This window comes from Penicillium antarcticum (assembly GCF_028974205.1).
Source record: "Penicillium antarcticum strain IBT 31339 chromosome Unknown utg000009l_segment0_segment0, whole genome shotgun sequence".
Classification (NCBI taxonomy): Eukaryota; Fungi; Ascomycota; class Eurotiomycetes; order Eurotiales; family Aspergillaceae; genus Penicillium; species Penicillium antarcticum.
The window spans coordinates 3784405-3808165 of record NW_026695307.1 but is presented as its reverse complement, the minus strand read 5'-3'; the positions used below and the strand labels follow the sequence as shown (position 1 = coordinate 3808165).

General features: G+C 49.9%; 4 protein-coding genes across 4 annotated transcripts; 2 read left to right on the top strand and 2 right to left on the bottom strand.

The window, feature by feature from the left end:
- Positions 1–5444: 5444 nt before the first annotated feature.
- Positions 5445–6593, bottom strand: N7508_009803 (uncharacterized protein; the record flags this gene model as incomplete). Its single annotated transcript, XM_058467866.1, has 3 exons — positions 5445–6326; positions 6379–6423; positions 6501–6593. 3 exons carry the CDS (start codon positions 6591–6593, stop codon positions 5445–5447), a joined length of 1020 nt encoding a protein of 339 aa, XP_058315712.1.
- Positions 6594–7394: 801 nt separating this feature from the next.
- On the top strand, positions 7395–8229 carry N7508_009802 (uncharacterized protein; the record flags this gene model as incomplete). The annotated part of the gene is made up of 2 exons (XM_058467865.1): positions 7395–7611; positions 7673–8229. The coding sequence occupies 2 exons, from the start codon at positions 7395–7397 to the stop codon at positions 8227–8229; spliced, it is 774 nt and encodes a 257-aa protein (XP_058315711.1).
- Positions 8230–11759: 3530 nt separating this feature from the next.
- Positions 11760–13831, top strand: N7508_009801 (uncharacterized protein; the record flags this gene model as incomplete). The annotated part of the gene is made up of 6 exons (XM_058467864.1): positions 11760–11764; positions 11828–12817; positions 12877–13013; positions 13064–13397; positions 13453–13495; positions 13547–13831. 6 exons carry the CDS (start codon positions 11760–11762, stop codon positions 13829–13831), a joined length of 1794 nt encoding a protein of 597 aa, XP_058315710.1.
- A 776-nt stretch (positions 13832–14607) lies between these two features.
- Positions 14608–21092, bottom strand: N7508_009800 (type I polyketide synthase; the record flags this gene model as incomplete). Its single annotated transcript, XM_058467863.1, has 5 exons — positions 14608–18495; positions 18553–18756; positions 18828–20402; positions 20470–20743; positions 20797–21092. 5 exons carry the CDS (start codon positions 21090–21092, stop codon positions 14608–14610), a joined length of 6237 nt encoding a protein of 2078 aa, XP_058315709.1.
- Between the last annotated feature and the right edge of the window lie 2669 nt (positions 21093–23761).

Genomic DNA, 23761 nt, shown 5'->3' with positions numbered 1-23761 from the left:
CGTTCGATTCGTACAATCGATGTTCCGAAGAATTTCAAGAGACAAGGTGGTGAAAGGTTGAGAGCTTTGACTAAGATGGTCACAGGAGATACACGTGGCTATGCATCAGACATAACGGTCGTGTCTGATATTTCCGATAAAACCAGCTCTTTCCTTGAAATCAAGAATTTCTTTGGCTCGGCAATTCCTCGTCGTATCCAAGATTCAGACGAGGAGGCGGGTATCTGCTCCATTAACTGCTGGGAATTGGATATCCTTCACAACCCTCCCGCCTCTTTTAGAGAATCAATGGTCATTCCAGTGAAAGAACATGAGATTGAGCAAGAGAAGAAACTGACCCGGATGTCCTATATCTTCATCCATGATGCCGCCGCGGAATTTGAACCCCAGGAGTCCGAATCCTGGGAATGGCACCACAAGCGATTGTACGCTTGGATGAGAGAGGTTGTGACACTTGGTGAAGCCGGACAACTCGCACCCAACAGTCAGACATGGTCTAAACTAAGCCCAGGTGCGAAGAGGATCCTGGCAGACGAGCTAAGCGCAGGGAATGCGGCCGGTCGACTCACTGTTCGGATTGGAGAAAAGCTCGCGAGTATCATCCGCGGAGACATTATGCCGCTGGAGCTGATGATGGAAGGTGATCTCCTGAATCAATTTTACATGCAGCATGAGGCTCTTAAGACCCGATCCTACTCGCATCTCGCTCAGGTTGCAGAGCTATACGCGGTGAAGAATCCTGGTGCCAATATTTTGGAGATTGGAGGCGGTACAGGAGGAGCGACGAGTACGATCCTTGAGGCTTTCGGCAAGAGGGGTGCTGACAACGGTACTATCCTCGGTCATTATACCTTTACAGACATTTCGCCAGGATTCTTTGAGGCTGCAAGGGAGAAGTTTGCCCCGTGGGCAAGAATGATGGATTTCAAGAAACTCGACATCGAAATTGACCCGCTCGCACAATCCTTTACTTCTGGCAGCTTCGATCTCATTGTGGCGGCCTCTGTGCTTCATGCGACCAAGAACCTTCATACGACCATGAAGCATGTGCGGAAGATGCTCAAGCCAGGTGGCACGCTGTTGCTCATCGAGGCTACTGCCGATCGTCTTGAAGGCCAGCTTATCTTCGGTACCCTGCCAGGGTGGTGGCTTGGAGAAGAGCCTGAGCGGCAGAAGAGTCCCAATGCTCCACTCGAGATGTGGGATCGCGTCCTGCGGGATACTGGATTCACTGGCGTTGACTTTGAAATCAGCGACTATGAGGAACCTGAATTCCAGTCAGCGCGTGTCATGCTATCGAGGACTTCCACAACAGTGCAAGCGCCCATCTCTATTGTGGTTGAGGACAAGACAGCGGAGAAGCCCCAGGAGTGGTTGGCAGAGCTATCCGACGCAATTCAAGAGAAGACGGGCGTTTTGCCAAAGCTTGTGGACTTGAGTGACGTTGATTCGTTTAAAGACACAGTCTGCATCGTTGCGCTTGAGATGGAAAATCCGTTTGTGCACAGCATGGATGCAGACGCCTTCCAAAAGCTCAAGAGCCTTCTCCTACTCTCCAGTGGCCTACTCTGGCTCAGCTGTGGTGGCCTTGTTCATTCCCAGAACCCAGCCTTCTCGGCTTCGGAGGGTCTTCTGCGAACCATGAGACAAGAGGATTCTCACACACGATGGATCCGATTGGACTTTGAAAATGACGAGGATACGTGGACCAGCGGCAAGATTAGACACGTTGTTCATGTGTTGGAGCGGTCATTCGACAAGGACACTGAGACAGGCAACATTGAATGGGAGTACTCAGTGGCAGATTCCCAGCTTCATGTACCCAGGATTTTCCCTGAGAAAACTCAGGATGCCATTGCCAGAAATCTCAAACTTCCTCTTGAGCCTGCGCTTGAAGCATTCCATCAGCCTGACAAGCCTTTGGTCTGGGAGACGTCGCCGAGCACAGGCCTGGACCCATACTTCGTGGAGAATCCGGTGATCCTAACTACGGATGTGCCAAGTGAGATGGTGGAAGTTGAGGCAAGAGCTTTTGGCCTAAATTTCCGTGAGGTGATGGTTGCGCTGGGCCAGCTGGAAGAGCCCCTGACGGGCTACGAGTGCTCCGGCATCATAACCCGTCTAGGTCCCAATACGGAGCAAAGCGGTTTGAAGGTTGGCGACCGCGTCGCAGCACTGTGCAAGGGCCGTCTTGCGAGCAAGGGACGAACTTACTGGACTTCGGTCGTCAAGTTGCCGGACGAGATGCCTTGGAAAATGGCAGCCTCATTCCCAGCGGCTTACACCACGGCTTATGGCAGTCTAGTTCAACTGGCAGGACTTCGCAAGGGCGAATCAGTGCTCATCCATGCTGCATCCGGTGCAACTGGCCAAGCCGCGATCGTCATTGCGCAGCATGTTGGAGCAGAGGTCTTCGCTACCTGCAGCACTGAAGCGAAGCGAGACCTTCTCGTCGAACACTACGGCATCAAGCCTGATCATATCTTCGCCAGCCGTTCTGGAAGCTTTGCTGAGGGTATCATGACTAAAACAAACGGCAAGGGAGTTGATGTAATTCTGAACTCTCTGTCTGGACCACTGTTGAAGGTATCTTGGGATTGCATGGCCCGCTTCGGCCGCTTTGTTGATATCACGAAGGTGGACATGGAGGCCAACCGCTGGTTACAGACAGCCCCATTCAGCCGCTGTTCCATGTTTTCGAGTTTCGACCTGTTGCAGCTTACTGAGTATCGTGGCAGACTGACGCACGCGGCGCTGGTGGAGAGTCTCAATATCGTCCACGAGCGTGGAATCTCTCCTGTACACCCCGTTACGCCGTACCCAATCTCTGAGATGGCCACGGCCATGCGTCAAATGCAAGGAGGAATGCACATGGGCAAGCTGGTCCTCGTACCGCATGATGAGGATAGAATCAAAGTACGTAATGATTGCCTTTTCTTTCCTTTCGCGAATTGAGCTGATCAGTGTTCAACAGTTCATCCGCCGCCCATCACCCGTCTCACTGGATAGCCCTGGTGAGACCTATTTGATTGTCGGTGGACTAGGTGGTATTGGTCGTGCCATTGCGCCGTGGATGATTGAAAACGGTGCGAAGAACTTAGTGCTCGTCTCACGCCATGCCACATCCCATCCTGAAGCCCCTCAGCTTGCCAAGATGGCCGAGACAGCAGGATGCCGGCTTCAGATCCACGATTGTGACGTTTCAAATGAGGCGAGTCTGCTCCAACTGATCCGTGACTGCTCGGAGACATTGCCCCCGTTCCGCGGAGTGGTCAATGGAGCCATGGTACTCGACGACACTGTCCTGGAGCGCATGACATTCGAACAATGGATCAATGCTGTCCGGCCGAAGATCAACAGTAGCTGGAATCTCCATACGCATCTTCCCAACCTTGCATTCTTTGTCATGCTGTCATCCGTGGCTGGTGTGGCCGGCCACATGTCCCAGGCCAACTATTCTGCTGGCAACTCCTTTGAGGATGCCCTTGCTCGATACCGAACGGCACGCGGTCTACCAGCCGTGACCATCGACCTCGGTGCTGTCAAGTCGGTTGGGTACGTGGCAGATAGAGAAGCCAGTGGCGACGACCGGCTGCGGGCACGAGTCGAGAATGTCGGTTTTGGCTCCGTCGACCTGGATCATGTATTGCGGATGGTTGGGCATGGAATCAGTGAGCCTCTGCGCCATTCGCCATCGCAGAGCCAGGTCGTTGTTGGGCCCAACTTCCACACCCTTGCCAGCGAGTCAGTCATGAGCCATGACAGGCGCTTCGGTACGCTCCGTATTGCTAGCCAGCGTGGAATCGAGGCAGCAACCACATCCACCAGCAAGACCTCTACGGCCGCGCTCGCGCAAGCACTCTCAAAGGCCTCGACTCTCACCGAGGCCGTGGCATTGCTGGTCCAGGCGATTGTGGCCAAGATCGCAGAAATCTTTAATATTCCCCTCTCGGATATTGACGCCGAGTTGCCGATGTCGCGCTACGGCGTCGATTCTCTCGTCGCTGTGGAACTACGCAACTGGCTGAGCAGCGGCGCAAAGGCTAAAGTCACTGTATTTGATATCCTCCAGAGCGCGTCGCTGAACGAGTTTGGTGCCTTGGTGGCGAGCAGGAGTGAGGATTTGACGTGCAGGGATCTGCCAGCATAGGGTCGGTAATGCCCACTGATGAAGGAATGAGCGCAGACGGGAAAGTTCTGGACAGATTAGTCATGAAGTGCAAAAGATATGTGTAGATTGGAGAACACACTGGTGTGGACCATTAGCAGAGGGTATATATAGATCAGCTAACCTTATACAATTGGTTTCTGTTATGACCGCGGCTGCGTCAAGTTAGCACCTACCAAATAAAGCCATGTTGTACTTTTCATGCTCAGCAATCGAAAGCTTTGCCGGTTTGATCGAAAACATCTGGGTGAGTCGTCGTGTTGGATACTGAATCGGTTCACTGTTGAGTGACAAAGCATGGAGTGATTTAGCTATGGTATTTGGGGCGACCTACAGCGTCCCGATTGCCTGTTCAAGTACAAGCCAATCACGGCGGACATCAACCCTTTGGTCACACCTCATAGTTACGCCGCTAAGCCGGGGAAATCTGTCTTGCACGATCCACGCTCGGAGATCCTATAAGTTAGATGAAAAACATGTTTCTCACTATCGGACGTAAAAAGTATAGGAAACCACAAAAATAAAAATAAAAACATACAACAGCATTTGTATGACCGTGGTCATCTAGCGGCCACGGTTCTGGCGTGGGCGGCTCGCCGCTCTATTCAACCCTCTTCAGGAAAATCCGGGCGGACCTTCACCCACCTGAATGTTCTTCAACTGAACAGTCACCCTTGGTAGAGGAATATCTCTTTTCACATTTGGGAAAAACAAGGAATCGCCGTAGAGGCCCGCTCTTCTTGCTTTTCTTATACGATCAATCTAGTGCAATAGGAAGACAAAATGTAGACGGAGCACGATCCAACACTAGTGCTTGAAAAAGGTGCTATTAGATAAAGACGTCTCTATTTATATTAGCTTATAAGTAATAATTCGTGACTAGAAATATGCAATATTAGGAGTCATATAACTAATTGAGAGATCAGCTTGTTAAATTTTCTCTTGCTACCTAAGTATAGCCCTACCTGATTTAGTGAGCAGTTACCTCTCTTTGGTGAAAAAGAAGGGTTTAAAGAGCCTTTCCGATCGTTTTTTTCTCGGGGTTGTTCGGCGGGTGAGAGATATTTGATCTATTGATCACACAAAGCCCGCCGAAACTTACCTTGACTAAAAAGGGAGTGCAGTCGCGCATTAAGTACACAGGTAGAATAATAGAGGAAACGTTAGGGTTTGAATGGATCTGAAAGATGATTAGCTGAGTTGTAGTAATGAAGTAATGCCACACACATGAATTGCTCAATATCGAAGTCTAAGGCACACATGAAATTTGAAGTCCTCAAGAGGCTTTCGCTTTGAGACAGGTCTCGCCCCAGAGAGCCTGGCAACGTGCACTATGTAGGATGTTCTCCGTAGTGCCCTTTATAGATTCGAAAACAGCATCTTCCGGCCCTGGTGCTTCTCCATTGCCGATATCCACCAAGCTCTTTAACCTGTATTCCTCAGGCGGGAAATATTGGTGGATGACTTCTGGGGCCACAGAGATGCACCTAAGATTTCCAGCCTTGCACTCACCCATCATCTTGACGTCGAATGCCTCGCCTTGACCAGCTCCAGTTAGCTCCAACACTTTTCTGGCACCATCATGAGACAACGCATAAGCGAACGAACAGACTGGGTTATCGGACCAATATACAGCTCGCTTTCCGTCAGGTATGCGGGACAGGTATTGATGTGCCCAACCAGTGTAGTCCGCATGTGGGCACACTGCATCATTATCAAAGAAAACAGTCTCGAATCCTTCTTGCCAGTATTCTCCACAATGGCCAATCCAAAGGACATCCCAGCCGCGACCGTACGGCCCCCCTTCATCTTGAGTGGTCTTTGTCAGGGATTTCACTGCGGATGCAATATCTTTCATTTGTGCTCTGAGCGATACATCCCAGTCAACATCGTCCTCGATGATAAGGGTCGTTTGAAAGTTGGATTGGTAGGCAAATTTGATCAGATCAAGGTGCGCAAGCCAAGCCCGGCTGCCACCGGGGGTAGGGTGATCTTTCTCTTGCTTATGGGGACCGAGAAGAGCAAATGCGTTGATGAGATCTGGGTGTGTTGGCGGCTGCGGGGGAATCGTGATTTGAAGCCCGGTCAATCTAGCGGCGGCGACAAGGCCCCGAGTGCGCCATGACGCACCGTGGGATAAAGCAAGTATCTGTTGGAACTTCGTTGTGTCAGCAAGTGAACCGAACAATGTAGTCAAGAGAATGGCTTACTCCTAATGTCCCGTTGCCTGCGCCCTCTTCTGGATGCGGGGGAGTCTTTGGAAAGACGGATGCCGAAGCAGATTCGCGCGTTGGGGACAAATAGAGGGAGCGAAAAAAAGCCAACAACCAACGAGGAGCACGGTGGAAAGTACGAACGAGGTCTGACGGTATGAGAGCAACCTGTGGACGCCAGACGGCATTGTCATGTCCCGGAGGAGCCGCATTGAATGCCTTCGATCAGGCGTGAAAGCCAGCATTAAATCAATCCAGCTTCCAAGACAGCCTCTCTGAAAGGGGCCGCAACAACCGGCAGTATTAATCACACTGCAGTCAGTAATGCAGCGCTAGTCAGATAGTGCCTTATACCCTTGTCGAGTGGACCGCGCCGCCGCCCTAGTCACCCATGGCACGTTTCGGCAACTCCCTCATCTCGCGCGTAAACTACGAGAGCACTCCCGAAAACACGTAGGGGTCGAATCTTTTCCCTCTAAAGCTACCACGAGAGCACACTTTTATATCTCAAAGTATCCATGCAACCAAGGGTAAATTTACATTCTGGATTGAGTTTCCGTTCGCCCAATCAACGCTGGGTGGGGGCTTGTGCTATGATCCCCCGTATGGGCACTACATCCACAAAAGCGCTAGGCTTTAGCGTGCGATTGGGCCGGCTCATGATACTATTCGGGCCTGTCGATCGCCGCGGGAGACGGACTCTTACGGGGCCATATTTGGTGGAGGCTCGAATCAAGTGGTATGCAAGTCCTGAGTTCTAACTATTTTCAGCTAAGTTACGCACAGCCATATTAGATCATTCGAAGCAAGTCCTGTGGTTGCTCTCTTGCATCGGTGTTGAGGGACTTTGGACAGACTAACTAAGAAGGGTCTAGTTAGTGAATCAGTTAGTGCTTTGGGACCCCCTTTCCCTAAGTCACCTCCTAAGGGCTGAGACTCAGCCCTTGCACAAACTCTGTCCGACGGCTCTATCCTACCTACTCACTCGGTGTCTTCATCTCCTGGTTTCCTTCATGAAGCTATTTTTGATCCTCCTGTTAAGATGCGCCATTACTTTTGCGGAACCGGGGATCTTCTACAATCCACCGACGGGAGGTCCCATTCATGAGTACCAGGATAATCCGGTTTACACCCTGGGGGAGACAGTGCAGTTGCGCTGGGATACTACGTTGGATACCTTTTCAATCATGATATGGCAAAATGATAATTCAGACTTTGAATGGGTGCAAAGTAGGTCACCCATTTAGGCCTTGATCTCTTGCAACTTCCTAACACTGTCAAACACTCTCAGCCAACCTTCACGACGTCACCTCTTATGACTGGATCGTGTCAACGAATAGAAACTTGAGCAACGGAGAAGTATTTTTCTTCCAAGTCCGCAATGCTTCGAATCTTGACGACCTGAATGAACTCTTCGCCAGTCATTACTTCAACATCACTCAAGATGACTCAGCAACCTTAGCCACATCGAGTTCTGCTATTTCAACTACACTGGCCACGGCATCTACTCTTAGCTTGAGCCCCTCCTCAACTACAACTCAAGCGGTCGCTACGACCACTAATGCAAGTCATACTAGCCAGGGAAATAGCGGACTATCAGATGGTACCAAAATCGGCGTGGGAGTGGGTGTCGGACTCGGGGGTGCTTTTGTTGCAGCTCTCGCGCTATTTTTCTTTGTCCGCCGCAGGTCTAGGAGTTCAACGCAGGTCAATGAGAGCAATCCTGTCACGTCTCAAACACAGCCCGTGATGGATTCAAAGTCCTACAACGGACAGGCTCAGAATGAAGCGCCGAAGATTTTCGAGGCACCAGCAAACGAAGCCAGACGGTTTATCGAACTACCGTGACGAGCACGTGTCTATGCTAATGTACAATAAGAGTTGATACATCATTCAGCGTGATTGAGTCGTATAGAAAACTTGCATTGAACGCGGGTAGGTATCAGTCCCAAAGAAGCAAGCTATATCCCTCGAGCTAACCACAAGCTGGAATACTTTTCCTAGAGGAAGCCAACTGTAAGGCTTCCCATGTTCACAAGACGTTGTAAATGAGTTCAAGAAATTGGTTTTATTACTCAGGGGCAGAGATTCTTCAGCGCCCAAAATTACCCTTGCCTCTTAATCAACTAGCGAAGGGAAGCACCATGATTCTAGGAATAGCCCAATGTAAGTAGAGTACCTTCTAGAAAGCCGGAATCCTTCTCCGGGCACTGCATCGATTTCGAAAGGAAGTTATCATACATCACTGTAGCTACAGCCTCTTCAGACTTGTACCGTTGGTTTGTAGGAACCTGTGGGGATCGTGTTCATAATAGGTTTATTCTATATCTACAAATCAGCATCGCAGAGACACCGAACATTTCTCCAATGATTAGTAAATTGCTGCCCTATTGCTTTAATCTCTTTCATTTTACTGAACTCCACCTATCCAATAGGAGTCACTACCACCATCGTTAACTAGCAATCTACCGTACCGGTTTAAATGGGGCAATAGCTATGTTCTAGCCTTCCAGAGCATAATGTATGTTCTGAATGCCCATTTCCTGAAGGCATTGACGCATTGATGGGATTGTCTGCTTTTGAGGCCCTTAGGGCTAATACGACGAAACCTCCTGCATTGGCATGGACTGCTAATTGCAAGGGCGGCTCGGGCGCCTTAGTGGCGAATGTCACGTATAGACCGGCCGCCGCTCGATGACCATGTATTGTTTCCGGACATTTGGGTTTCTCGACTTATAGTTGGTAAGAATTAACCGCGGTCAATTTCAGTTAAACTAATTGGTTGCTCTCAGTTGAGAGGTTCTGATCCCCGCGTCAATTTTCTGCGTGCGACGGGTGAGAATTGATCTCTGTACTGCATGTAGAAGGACGCGAAGGCATTGTGGTGGTCGGTGCCATAGCTATTGGTCGAAGGGCTGAAATTTCATAGCCTTCACATTATAAATCACTGCACAAGCAATACTGGCCTGGAGTTTTCTATGAGCAAGGCATTCTTGGTGAAGGAAAAATTTTGTCACTTATTTCGCAGGGAGTTTGTATACATGACGGCATTTGCTTACCGCAGTTCCTTTTTCTTCGGCTACAGGATATACAGCCAGTCTACTTTTTACGACTCTATGCACATTTTCTCTTTTTGACCGGCTGAGCAACAGTTGTACGCGTTTCTCGGTCCACTGCATGTCTGGTTATTGACGAAAAGTGCTTGCAATCTGTTATGAAGACCTTCGACAACCCCGAAGATAGTAAGGATAAAAGATGGTGGAAGGCCAAGGATGGGGGAAGGTTCCTGTTATAATAGGAACTATGAATTCGAGTTCGTATCGATCGTCAAGCTTGTGATTTTAGATCAAAAGATTTACCTGGAAAAGGCAGCCTAGAGTGCGCCAAAAGCCGCAATTGGGGGCAAACCGCACCCAACCCGTAAACCACTGCGGTTCCCCAATGGGGAATCGCAATAACCCAATTTTGCATCAAATTGCATAAAAATCCAAAAATAGCTCGATAAAGTCTCTTAAAAAACCATATAATCCAGTAAAAAAATCTACGCACGTGATTTAGCGTATAGATCATACCCCACTTTAAAAACCATTGGGGCCCGAAGAATCATTGCGATTTCTGAACTTGGCCCCAAAACCCGACCCCATTGCGGTTTTTGGTGCACTCTAAGGCAGCCTCTGGTGTACATGGTACTCGGCGAATGCTCGTGGAGCCGATCGCTTCCAGAATTTGTAGCTAGACTGTCATCTTGTTTATGAAAGAATTTTGGCAATTCAGGTCGCTTTTGATAGGTGAAAACTCCTGCCGTTAGCTGCCTTTGGTCCTCAGAGATTCTTCTTGCACCGTGAGTTTATAGGCTGGCTAATCATTCCGCCATAGTGACAGATACCATTTGCCTAACTTGGGATTGCGTGGTTGAACATTTTCCAATATGCTTCCGAGCTTGATCGATCGACCTTGCGATACTCCGGGTCTTTAAGAGAAAACTTGCCCATATCCATGTGGTTCTTGTTTATCGCACGAGTAATCTCGATACTCCTATCTCCCAAACATGAGGAAGCTCTCTCGACAACCTTCGAAATCAGCTATAATGGCCCAGGTTATCAAAGTTAGCGACTTGTAAGTTTTCTATTCAGAGACGGCACACCTTTCTGTTCTTGGGATAAAAAACCAACCTACTAGCTCCGCGTTGTTATAGAGCTCTACGAAATCAGGTAATAAGATAGCTACTAGACTTCGCCAACGCCCACGCCAACCCGAGCCCAACCCGCAAATGGGTTGGGCTTTGGGCCCAGTCTTTGAGCCCACGATTGGCTGTAGGCTTTGCTTATGGGCCCCCAATAGGCCCTAGACAATGCAAATAGAGCAGAGACTCGTGACTGCATAAAATATGTGGTTATCACCTATATGTTTGGGTATTTCGTTTACGACTGTCAATTTTCTTTGACGAAAGCCTTAGTTAAAAGGTATCTATTTAGTAGCTTGCTGGTTTTAAAGAGACTAGTTTATTTAGTGCAAAATTGTTTGCCTATTGTGCATCTAATGGGCTAAAATCCACCCTTCTTTCTCTGGAACAACCTCTTTCTTGTCCGTTTTAAACCTCCGCTGCTCCTTAGTAGGGTCTTCGTCCTAACTTTCTTTATCTATCTCATTTTCCTTCCAGGGTGGGGTGAAGTTTGAGTTTGTCACGGCAATCGAATGTCGACACTCCTTTAGTTAGTCGTTTTGCGACGAGAACCTGGTGCAAGTTCCTGAGTCCTTAAACCCTCCTTCTTGACCTAGTCCCGGAAGGCTCTGACCTTGCAGGCAACTTCTTTATAATGTGCTCTCCTAAGAATAAGGGCGTGAGACAATATGTGAACACCGAACGTCGTCATCGCTTTTGGTATACGATAATTCTCTCTATATCCTGATAAAAGATTGTGATTTAAAGGCCAAGTGATAGTGCTCCGCACGCTTCCAATCTGATTGCTATTAGCAGGATATATTGAACTACTATAGGGCAGTCCAGTGACTAGAAATCTGTAAGTATCGCATCTTCTCCCGTGATGACCATGGACATATTCAGTTCAGATTCAGTAAACCTTGGAGCAAACTGAATACTGATTATCGAAGTGAAAAGATATCCAATCATGTTGGGATGTAATGTGTAATTTACATACCATGGCGGGCCGGCGAATGGAGCACCAATACCGATCGGCGCCCTTTCGGCCCCACTCGGCAGATCCACCGGAACCTGTAACCTCGCATGAGAGAGACCCATTGATGGATTACGTGCAGGGTTCAGATCCTGATGCGGTAATAAAATTGAGTTAGTGGCCTTTTTAATCGAGATAAATGAACATAAATTTTACCTGGAATTGGGGGCCATTCGCTTATCGATGGCGTGAGTCAGAGGTTGGTTCATTTGGCCCTGGGGGCATAAGTATCAGGGCCTTGGCTTTTTGAGTCATCCCCCAATCCTCCCACCATACCATCCCCCCCCCTCCCCTTTGTCAAAAAGCACCATGGCGGATCCTAGTGTCGTGAAAGAGGCGGTTCTACTGTTGGACGAGCTCACCGGCGAAAAGGTCTCCAAGACAGAATTGAAGCGACGCCAGAAGCTCCGCGCAAAAGAGGCCGAGAAACAAAAGAAGGCCGCAGCCGCTCCCCCCAAGACCCAGCAGAAAACATCGGCCGAGGACGATGAAGCCAACCTCAGCCCCCACCAGTACTTTGAGATTCGGAGCAATCGGATTAACAAACTCCGCGAGACCAAGAACCCAGACCCCTACCCGCACAAGTTCGAAGTCACGAATGACCTCCGGGAGTTTTTGACAGAGTACAAGGTTCTGGATAAGGGCGAGGAGAGGACCGATGTGCCCATTCGGATTGCGGGACGGATCTACACCAAGCGTGTCGCTGGCAACAAGCTGGTCTTCTACGATATTCGCGCCGAGGGGGTCAAGGTCCAGGTGATGTGCCAGGCTCAGAACTCGACGGTCCCCTTCGAGAAACAGCATGAGCTCTTGCGGAGAGGTGATATCGTGGGAATTGTTGGCTTCCCCGGGCGAACCTCGCCGAAGAACCGCGACGATGGCGAGCTGTCAATTTTCGCAACGCAGGTGGTCCTCCTCACACCCTGTCTGCACGCTTTACCGTCAGAGCACTACGGCTTCCAAGATAAGGAACAGCGATTCCGACAACGCTACCTGGACCTCATCATCAACGACCGCTCCCGCGAGATCTTCCGTACCCGAGCCAAGATCGTCTCGTACATGCGAAAGTACTTCGACAGTCGTGATTTCACCGAGGTTGAAACTCCGATGATGAACACCATCGCCGGAGGGGCTACGGCTAGTCCCTTCATTACCCACCACAATGATCTCAATAGAGACCTTTTTATGCGTGTCGCGCCTGAGCTCTACCTTAAGATGCTGATAGTGGGTGGTCTCGAACGGTACGTCACATGAGAGCATACCATTCTTATATCCATGCATTAAGTCTAACACCGATTAGCGTCTACGAGATTGGCAAGCAGTTCCGCAACGAAGGTATTGATCTGACCCATAGTCCGGAGTTCACGACCTGCGAGTTTTACCAAGCCTACGCGGACTACAATGACCTAATGGTCATGACCGAGGATCTGATCTCCGGTATGGTCAAGCATATCACGGGAGATTATGAAACTACCTTGCATAGTCAGACTGGGGAGGTTTACACTATCAATTGGCAGGGCCCCTGGAAGCGAGTCGACATGATTCCTGCATTGGAAGAGGCTTGCGGCGAGAAGTTCCCCCCGGAGACCAACTTCATACCCCGGAATCTGGCACTTTCCTCAAGGATATACTCAAGAAAATGGGGGTGGAATGCTCGCCGCCTTTGACCAATGCCCGCATGCTGGACAAGCTGGTTGGCGAGTTCGTTGAGGACAAGTGCATCAATCCTACGTTTGTGACTGGTCATCCCCAAATGATGTCTCCTCTGGCCAAGGGCCACCGTGATACCCCTGGTATCTGTGAGCGCTTCGAAGTCTTCGTGTGAGTACTCCATACAGTCGCAAAGCTTTTGCACACGGTCACTTATCTTTGACAGTACCACCAAGGAATTGTTGAACGCGTATACAGAGTTGAACGATGTAAGAACCCCTCACATTATTGGAATAGACCCCAGCTTACGATATTCGCAGCCTTTCGACCAACGGATGCGATTTGAGGAACAGGCGAACCAGAAGGCTCAGGGCGATGACGAGGCTCAGATGGTCGATGAGAATTTCTGTCAGGCTCTTGAATATGGCTTGCCGCCTACCGGTGGCTGGGGCATGGGTATCGACCGTCTGACAATGTTCTTGACCGACAACTATAGTATCAAGGAGGTTCTGACGTTCCCCATGATGAAAGACGACAAGCCCGACGGGGAGAAGGAGGCGACGGAGAAGAACGACGCGGTAGAGAATGGAATAGTAGAGCCCTAGGCAGGACACGGCATTGTCATATCCTGAACTCTGCATTGTTCAAAGCTAGTGTTGCTAGCTCGATGCTTACGGTGTACTAGCGTGGGTAATATTGTTCCAAGTCAAAAGTCCTACTTTATATAGACACGTAAATGGTTGGGATTGGAGATAGACAGACACACCATGACTCCCATAGATAGCCTATTTGGGGATACAATAAAGAAATGCAACATACAGCAAATCGTCACAGCAAAGCTCGAGACAAATCGTAATTCATCCTCTTTGTTGCCTGAATTACGAATTGCAGGACTCGGTGCAGACAGAAAGTTCAGATCGCTGCCCTCCGCCCTTCAAAACTCCAACATTCCAAGCTTCCAAACCACAATATTGTTCCAGAAACCTACCGATAAAGAAGACCGACTTCGATATTTTAAAGCAGATTTCTGACTCGAAACGCAAATCAACTATCCCACTCAAGGCCACCGCATTAGGAATGTTTGCACAAAGCGAATCCCGCAGGGAGGGGATGGGACCAAAATTAAAATCAATGGACAGAATTGACAAGGATAAGAGCCCACTTCCAACATCAGAAGCCTCGACACAGATAGAACATAGTTTCGAAGGACTTGAACCTACAAGCAAGGAATAAATGTTAAGAGGAGTGGAAGGGCAGAAGGTCAATCAGCGAGTTAGTGGCATGTCTATTGCGTGGGTTCTGGACAATCTGAATAAGAACAAAAGATGGACATAGCATGGTTGTCCGATAGAGCAGCGGCCTTCATCACCGAGAATCCGTATCAAGCCTCGATGCGCTTGAATGCCTCTTCAAAGGCACCGCGAAGAATGTGCACCTGGCCAGGTGCCATCATCTCAAGATGATCGAGATCAACAGACAGACACAGCGGCTCATATCCAATGTACCTCTGCCAGCCATTTGGCCCCAAATCATTTGCGCCTTTGCTCAAAATACTCCATCGGATAGCCCCAAAGGCTGGATCCTCCATGAATCCTGCAGGGGGATCCCGGGTCAAACCTCGCTCTGCAAGTCCCCGCATAATCTCCGGATTATCGTAGCAGCGCGTGATCATTCCTTTCTGGGCCCAGATAATGATTGTGCGTTCAGGACGCTCCTCGACCGTCATGGGGGGCGGGTGGTAGATGGACACGGCCTTGAAGATGGCACGAAGGTGCTGCTGCGTGTTGGTCGCGACGTTGGAGTCAGCATGACTAGAGATGGCCTCAAAGGCCTCAATATCATCGTTCCATAGATTCTCCTTGAGGTTTGAAGCAACAGTAGGGCGGGGACAACACATGTCGATAAGGATCATACTGTCCACCTTGCGCCCGAGTGCGGCCAACTGCCGGGCAATCTCATAGCTTAGCATGGCACCCCCAGAGAAGCCACCCAAGAAGAACGGACCTTCAGGCTGGGCCTTCACAAGGGCCTCGACGATCCATTTGGCTGCAGCGGGAATTCCAGCTTCCGGGGTGAGCCTGCTCGGGCAATGAAGGAATGGCGAGTCGACACCGTAAATAGGCATCTTGACTTTGGCGGGAGGTAGATGGATGTATGTTGCGATGGAGCCACTACCATCCGCAATCAGGAAAAACCTCGGCTTGCCCGGCACAGGACGACCTTGCAAGAGGCTGATCCTGACGCGAGGCTGGGGCGAGTCATCGTGTACCGGGGTTTCGGCGAGAGATCGACCATTGGGAATGTCGATATCCTTTCTCGCAAATGCAACATGTTCTTTAGCTTCCAGAAGAGATTCTTCTCCAGGTACAGAAAGCTCCTCTTCGCTTGTGACAGATGCAGAAGAATCTGGTGTATCCGAGGCCTCCTTGGATTCCGAGGAATCGGAGGATTTTGACGAAACACTCTCACCAAAAGTACGTCGTAGATGGCCAATTGTGGGATACTCCAGAACGAAAGATGGTAGAAGGTCTTCATCCGTCGAGTCTTTGACATCGGCGACGATCTCAATCGCCATGATGGAGTCAACACCGATTTCGGCCAGTTCTGTATCATCATGGAGCTCGGATAATTCACCGCCGGTCGTTTTGATAATGGCCGCAATGAGTGCCTGATATATGCCTTGCCCAACTTCACCAGATTCCGAGGCTGGAGCTGTGGTCGCGATGGCAGAATTTGGTTTTTCGGTACTCGGCACCCCCGGGACGGACCGAGCCTCGTGTGGGCCACGTTTCAATGGCGGACCATCAGATGCCGGTGCCGGTGCCGATGCCGACGCCGAAGCGGGCTTGCCGAGTAGTCGTTCCAAGGTGGCATTCTGGACATGGTGGAAGACACAGTTGGTGGACTCGATGATCAGTCGGTCGTCGTCAAACACGAAAGTGTCACAGTACACATGATCCTGATCCTTGCCCGAGATGCGCGAATACGTGAAATAAGACTTTCCGGGAATGACCTGACCCGTTTGGACATAGGTCCCAAGACTCGCCATCATGTACGTGATGTCTTTGGGCCGAGCAGGGGTTCCGTTCACGACGAAACCACACAATTGGGAAAGGCTGTCAGTCCAGTAGGGAGAGGACGTAAACTTGGTGCCTGTGGGATCTGCTCGCAAAACGACCTCAGCGGCAGCCTCCTCGAAATCCTGAGAGACATATGCCTCCTTGACTCCCCGGAAGGGGGTATCATACTCGACTGTATCAGCGAAGAGGGCGTAGTAAATATCGCGCTGGATGCGGTGCCCCTGACCACTTTTCACATTTGCAATGATGTCATTCATCCGCGATCTGATGAAGAAGGAACTCTTTTCCCACTGGGCTTCTAGACCAGCTTCACAGAGTTTCAAGAGGCAGCCTCCAAGTCGTTGCGAGGATCCTGCCGGAAGTGACTCGTTGAATGTAATGCGCACAGTGTCTTTCGAAGCACTGTCCAGGACGGCCGTCGTTTGAAGTTCAGCTTTGGCGTGCACTGATTTGTGTGTGATCGGACGGATAAGAGCCATTTCTTGAAGGCTCAAGACGGCTGTGTCAGCATCCTCCCTTCCGAGGTACTTGAGCAGATATCGACCGGCCGTTTCGGCGGCTTCTATAAAGACCGCACCTGCGCAGACTGCCACTCCTCGCAGGCGGTGGCCGTCGATGAAGGCTTTGAACCCGGCGTCCGCTGTGACTGCACCGAGCTTAATCTGTGGCTTTGGTGTCATGGACTCCTCAATCACGTACTGGGCACATGTGGAAATCGGACCCGACGTTTTGCCACGTCCCGAGGTAGTGTTCGCGACCACAGCTTGACCGGGGCCACTAGGCTCCACGTATGGCATCCAGTAGTCTTTGAGATCCCACTCATAGGTAGGAAGTGTCTGAAGTCTCAGGCTGCTTTCATACGGAGCATGAAGTCCAAGCCAGTCGACATCAACGCCATTCTGGTAGAGTCCGGAGAGACATTGGGCAACAGAGAGCCAGTCATTTCCTGTTGCATCCAGGGTCGACATGACCTTGGAGGTACTCGGGGAGATTGTTGCTCGGACAAAACTAGAGCAGATGTGACTGGGGCCGACCTCGAGCCAGACCGGATTATCCAACTTGGACTTCACCGCATTGAGAGCGCCAACGAAATCAACCTTTTGACGGGTCTGCTCGACAAGATACTGAGGGCTGAAAGTGCCTTCTTTGTCAATCACTGCAGCGAGTAGAGTGGAAGCGACCGGAATCTTAGGCTGCATGAAAGTGGCCACTCCAGCAAGGATGTTATACTCGTCCAAGATAGGGTCCACCTGGAGGGAGTGGAATGCGAATGGAACAGAAAGCACTTTGGACCGGATATTATTGTCCTTGAATTGGTCTTGAAGATGGGAAACTTCCCCAAGTGGTCCACTAACGACAGTGGCATTCGGGCCATTGACGCAGGCAACTGCACAGGAAAGGTGTGGCTGGGTTTCCAAATGCACCTGTACAGTGGTGGCCGACGCATTTAGCGCAAGCATGGAGCAGGTCCCAATCTCACATCGCTCAAGAAGCAGAAGAGCTCGTCGGCCAACGAGATACAAGACGTCTCCAAGCGACAAGACACCTGCGACATATAGAGCTGCGTACTCTCCCAATGAGTGACCCAACACAATGTCCGGCAGAACCCCAATAGACTTCCAAAAGGCAGCAAGACCAATTTCAAGCGCCAGCAGGGAAAGTTGAACCTGCAATGGACTCTTGGTGGAAATATCGATGTCTTTGTCTGTGATGATATCGATGAACTCGGGGAATTGGTGGTCATTGCAAATCCGAGCACAGAGCCTGACAGTGTCCCGGAAGGCGAAGCTGGTTTCATATAGCTCAGCACCCATTCCTGCATATTGCGACCCCTGTCCCGTGAAAGTGAAAACAATAGGAGACTTTCGTCCACTGAGATTTTCCGGGTTCTCACGGGCAATGCTTGACTCCAGCTTGGTAATCAGGTCTTGGGTCGATGAAGCCGCAACAGCATATCGCAAGGGCCAATGAACCCTTCTGGCAGTACTGGTGTATGCGATGTCCTGAATTCGCGTGCTCTGGTTGGCCTTGAGCCAGTTCAGAAGGTTCCGCTTGTTGGCGTGATGAGATGCTTGTGTCTTCGCCGACGAGACAACCAAATGAGTGGATCGAGGATCTCGTTCATCGATCTCCAATTCATTGGAGGTGGAGGAAACGTACTCTTCTAGCAGTAGACACCCGTTGCCGCCCTGCACAGAAAGTCCAAGTCAGTAACGCCCTGACATGAGTTGCTCAACTTCACTTACAGCTGCATCGAAGTTATTAAGCAGAATCCGTCTAGGCATGTTGGGCTTCTCCTTGAAGTCGTCAATTTTCGAAGGGATGACCACGTTGATGTCGGACAGAGGTGGGAAATTAGGGTTGAGGGCGTGTGGCATGCCTGCCTGGGGCGGAATTGCCTTTTTCTGGAGCATCATGAGGCACTTCAAGAGAGAGGCCATCCCAGCGGCCTAAAGAATTGGCCAGAATCCATGATCAGCGATGAGCAAAAAGGCAACACCGTCAGCTACGCCTCACTTACCGATTCACTATGTCCAACATTTCCTTTGACAGCTCCAAGCGGGAGAGGTGCGTCGCTTTTTCGATTACCAAAAACATTGGCAACAGCACCCATCTCGGCAGGGTCACCGATGGGTGTACCCGTTCCGTGCATCTCAACATATGAGATATCCTCGGGAGAAACGTTCGCGTTCCGAAGGACCTTTTGGAAAAGTCTCGTCTGCGTTCCGGTGTCCGATGTGGTGATAGAAGTTGCATTTCCGGCCTGGTTTCTTCCGGACCCAGCTAGGACTCCCAGGATGTTGTCATTGGCAGCAATTGCGTCTTCTAGTCGTTTGAGCACAATGACACCTGAAAAGTCCGCACGGCAGTAACCGTCAGCGTCGTCTCTGAATGGCTTACAGTTGCCCGTTCTGGACAACACGCCAGACTGAGATAGACTGATGAAGGTATGCGGGTACCCAATGACGTTTGCAGCACCAGCAACAGCCATGTCTGTGTCTTTGTTCATCAGACTCATACAGGCGAAGTGGATAGAGGAGACACTGGAGGCGCACGCCGAGTCCATGGAATACGCCGGGCCTTCCCAACCAAAGTGGAAGGCAAGTCGCCCGGGTCCAAAGGCGCGCGCAGTACCAGGCAAAGTGTAGGAGTCACAGCCCTTGACATCGTGACTTGCGATTCTCCAATCGTCATTACATTGAGCAAAGAATATGGAGATCTTCTTGGGATCCGTAGCTTTGGTATGACCGTTGGAATAACCGGCCATTTCCAAAGCTTCATAGGCATTCATCAGAAACATGCGATGCCCAGGATCCATGAGCAAGGCTTCGCGTGGGGAGATATGAAAGAAGCGAGCATCAAAGTCGCCTGGCTTGGCAATGAAGCAGCCATGTCTTGCCATCGATTCGCTTTGGCATTGTGTCACATGACCCTGTTTGAGGTAATCCTCCAGATTGAAGCGATCCTTGGGAATTTCCTGATGTTGATCCTGGGCATTGGAAATCACGTTCCAGAATTCTTCGAGGTTTTCGCATCCAGGGCCCTTGCCAGACATTCCTACAATGGCGATACGACCGCTGGAAGTTGATTCAACCTGCTCGTTCCCCAAGCCGTTTCTGAAGTTGACAGCTTTCCCGGACGACTTCAATGTGCTCACCAGATATGCCGCATGACTGCTCGGGCCTTCCATGGCCATGTTGCAAATGTTGGCTTGATGTAGTGAGCTTAGACAACCGTGGAACTCGTCGACGACTTTGACGATGTCAAGAGGCTCAGATAACATCTTTACAAACACCACCCTTAACAAATCACCCCAGGTACCCCAAGGCTCCTTTGGCTGGGTCATGCCCCACAGCCTGAAACTGGGATTGACATGGCTTTTGACGAGGGCTGAGTCTCCCACAATGTAGTCCAAGTCGGACTCGGAAAGGTCAAGAGCGTGCTGCAGGGCATGGATGTTCAATTTGTCTTTGGGGAGTGATTTGATGGCAGGGCATTGTTTGAATACGAGCTCTAATATCGAAGGCGGGCCGATCACAGTATTCCATCGATCACCGGTCAACCCGACCTTAGCCCTTTTGGAGCTTGGTATTCCCTGTTCGGTGTCCAATCCGTCAGCTTCTCATGGCAACTTGATCGCTTGTATCAATTTGAAAACATACCATGTTATTCTGAAAGTGATCGAGTGCGTCTCGCAGATCGCTTGAGGGGATTCCGACAACGAGCCAGCCCCACGAGCCTGAGCCTTCCTCGATGGCCCGGGATCTCACGATCGCAAGTCTGCACGACCGGCAGAACATTCTTAATCCTTCCAGGCAGGCTGCGTACAATTTGTCAAAGTCTTCGGCAACTGCAAGCACCGACGCGTTGGCCAGTCCCCCCGAGAATCCCACAGCGTGTGAAGCTGTGAGAAGACTGGGCTCGCGCTTGATCCATCTAGTGCTTCACATCAGCGGGTTCCAATCCTTCGCTTGGCTTATCGTACATACTGTAGGAGATAAGCAGCTCGAATCGTGAACAGCATCAGACCTTGTACGTAGCTGATCTCGTCTGTTGTGTGGCGATATCGATCCGCGAGATCCTTCAAGTCGGTGAATTCACCTAGGCAGTCTTGTAGGGTCCTCTCGATAGTTCTCTTTTGTTCTTTAATGATGGATACGGTGTCGTCGAGAAAGCCTTGGAGCCATGGCTCCGAGCTAGCTTGTTTGCATAAAGAATCTATGCTCTCAATCCATGACTCTGTATAATCCCCAAACAAGAGGACTGACTCTGATATTTTGAGCATAGCCTGAGAGGAGAATGAAGGAATGCAAAGTTGGCAATGTACAGAAAGATAGATTAGTATGCTGTGTTTTCAGTAGCAATTTATCTGGAATTGGGCTAATTTATAGACATCTGAACCTGGATCTACCGGTGATAACATGAAATATACGTACAACTATAGGTGAAGTCTTGCCCTTGACGTGCTTGCACATCGGCTTTGGGCGCTCTAACTCCGAGCTCGTATAGATCCCCAATCCTTCATATCGGACGGTAATGTGTTGCAACCCACATGTCCCGCCTCAAATCTGACCTGCATTAACGACCCAGGCAAAATCGAGTGGAGCCTGAAAGCGCACCAATAGGATTTGCTCCTTTCGGGATTCCTTCGAGTCGGTCTTCACACGTACAAGTACACCTATAACCCGATGTGGGTCCATGGTCCTTCTTTTACTATATCGCGTAGTACTCGACTCGGGAGGCGCAGCACGCACCGGCAATCGGCCCAACCTAGCTTACGACACCCGATCCTACTTACGCCGATCCCGCTGATGGATCCCCATCCTTCGGGGGCCCGAATGGTTCAGGTATTTTGATTAGCCATACAATCCCATGACAATACATCCATGGACACAATAGACCTTGGTGGGTCCACCTTGGCGCACGCCGAGCTGTCTCGGCAATGGCGGCCGTTACAATTAGCACATTATTTATTAGCACATTTATTACTACGGAATTTATTACTACAGAATTTATATTTACGCGATATGCTTCCCTGTGTTTCCCATTTGGATTGTCATTGGTCCTTGTTCTCTGTTGCCTTGTTCTCTGTTGTAGCACCAAACCTAGCCTTCATTAGCGGTTTCGGGAAACCGAGTAGGGTCGCAATCTCAAACCCGTAGGCATATATTGTTTTGTTTTATTCCTTTTTCCAAAACCTACTGGAAGGTATAATTACGGAGAATTCGGTCCACTAAAATCCGATTTGCGGGCCCTCCACCCAGCTAATGGCCCCGAACTGTCGGGGCTATCCGGACACTAAATTATCCCCATTGAGAGGCTTTGCATGCCTTTGCACATGCAGTACAATCATATCATCCGCGCAGGAGACCCAGTGGACCCCACGTGGAGTATTTTGTTGAGTCCTTTTATGTAGTCAGGGTTGCACGAGTTTGAAGAACACAGACTTTGTATGAAGTAGTGGCGTGATTAGACTTCCAAGATCCGCAGGCACTCATTTGATTTCAGGGAAATATATTAAAAACTGGCGAGGAGACAAGTCAAAGGCCACCAAAGGGTGATGGTGGTGATGCCGTGTTTCCTATTCGATAATCGTTTCCATAGTACTTTTCGTTCGCTGCCTTTCAATTTCGAGACATTTTCCAATCCTTTGGGAAACGAATGATCACCATAAGCAGCACGCCATATGACGCCACTCACGATGACACAGCTCTATAATCGTGGGACAGGAAGATGGAGCGATAGGTGACAATCTTACAAGGCTCGGATTGCTTCCTATCAACATCGCGCGACCCCCAAGCTACATCGGAGTCTGATAATCCATGATGGGCGTTATAAACATTGATATATGTGCTTATCTAGACTACACACTCGATACAGATAAGCAAACGCTCCCGAGATGGCTGCAGATATCATCCGTGGAAAATATACCCATTGGGGGCTGACATAGTAGATAGCGATAATGGGCTTCCTCAACCATCTCAATCCACCAAGGTGCTATCAACCTTGGAATCAGGGCCTAGAATAACGAAACACTCTGATACCGGAGGCTAAAGATACGCATTTGGCCCCATGGAATGAGGATGCATGAGCTGACTCGCAGGATGGTTATGCATTAACGTACCTTTGGTGCATCTGGCCTTCCAAGAGTCGTGCAATAAACAGTAAATTAAATCAAAACAGCTCTCTAACATGATAGGACAGGCTCCATAGCCCCACATACCCTGGTATCCCTGCTCATGCAGGTCAGATCTTAGGTGGGTATGTGGATTTGCGGCTCATTCCTTCCTTTTTAAATGATATCACAAGATATCCGGAGCCGAATGCAGTAATTATCTGACTCAATTCCCAGCTTCTCATCATTCGCTTCCTCGGAACTTACTCAAAGCATCGAGATGCCAAGATCAAATTGTCATGCCCATGTAAAGACAGAAACCCGAAACCGAAAATACGAGCTGGTTTCTGTGGATAGCCACTGTTAATGAAGCGGATTTCGTTTGACGAGCCATATTGCATCAACGTCCCGATCTATACGCTGTGATTTACAAGGACACTGTGTCTTGTTGGCTGCAGCCTCGGGTTCAGTTTCGATTGGTCTCTGATGTTGCTGACCACCTAGGCAGCACTCCGTGAAAAATCACTGTAGGCTTTCCCAATTTCTCTTTGGACGCTCGAGAATTAAAAGATAAGAGCGATGGTGGAACATCTGTCTGCAGCTAGGCGGGACGATCTTGCGCCTTTCCGCAATCCCTTTGCGAACAGTTCTTCTGTTCCTAGTGGCGAACGGAGATAGTGAAGGGCGACTCGCGCCGGGAATCAGGCATCCCGAGTCAGATTCACCGGTGGTAACAGTTCTTTGTGATTACATCCAAGAATAATACCTCATGCATATAGATTAAGCGGGTCCTGGACACGTAATTCCTCACTGGGAAGCTGGGGGTAGAGTACACACTG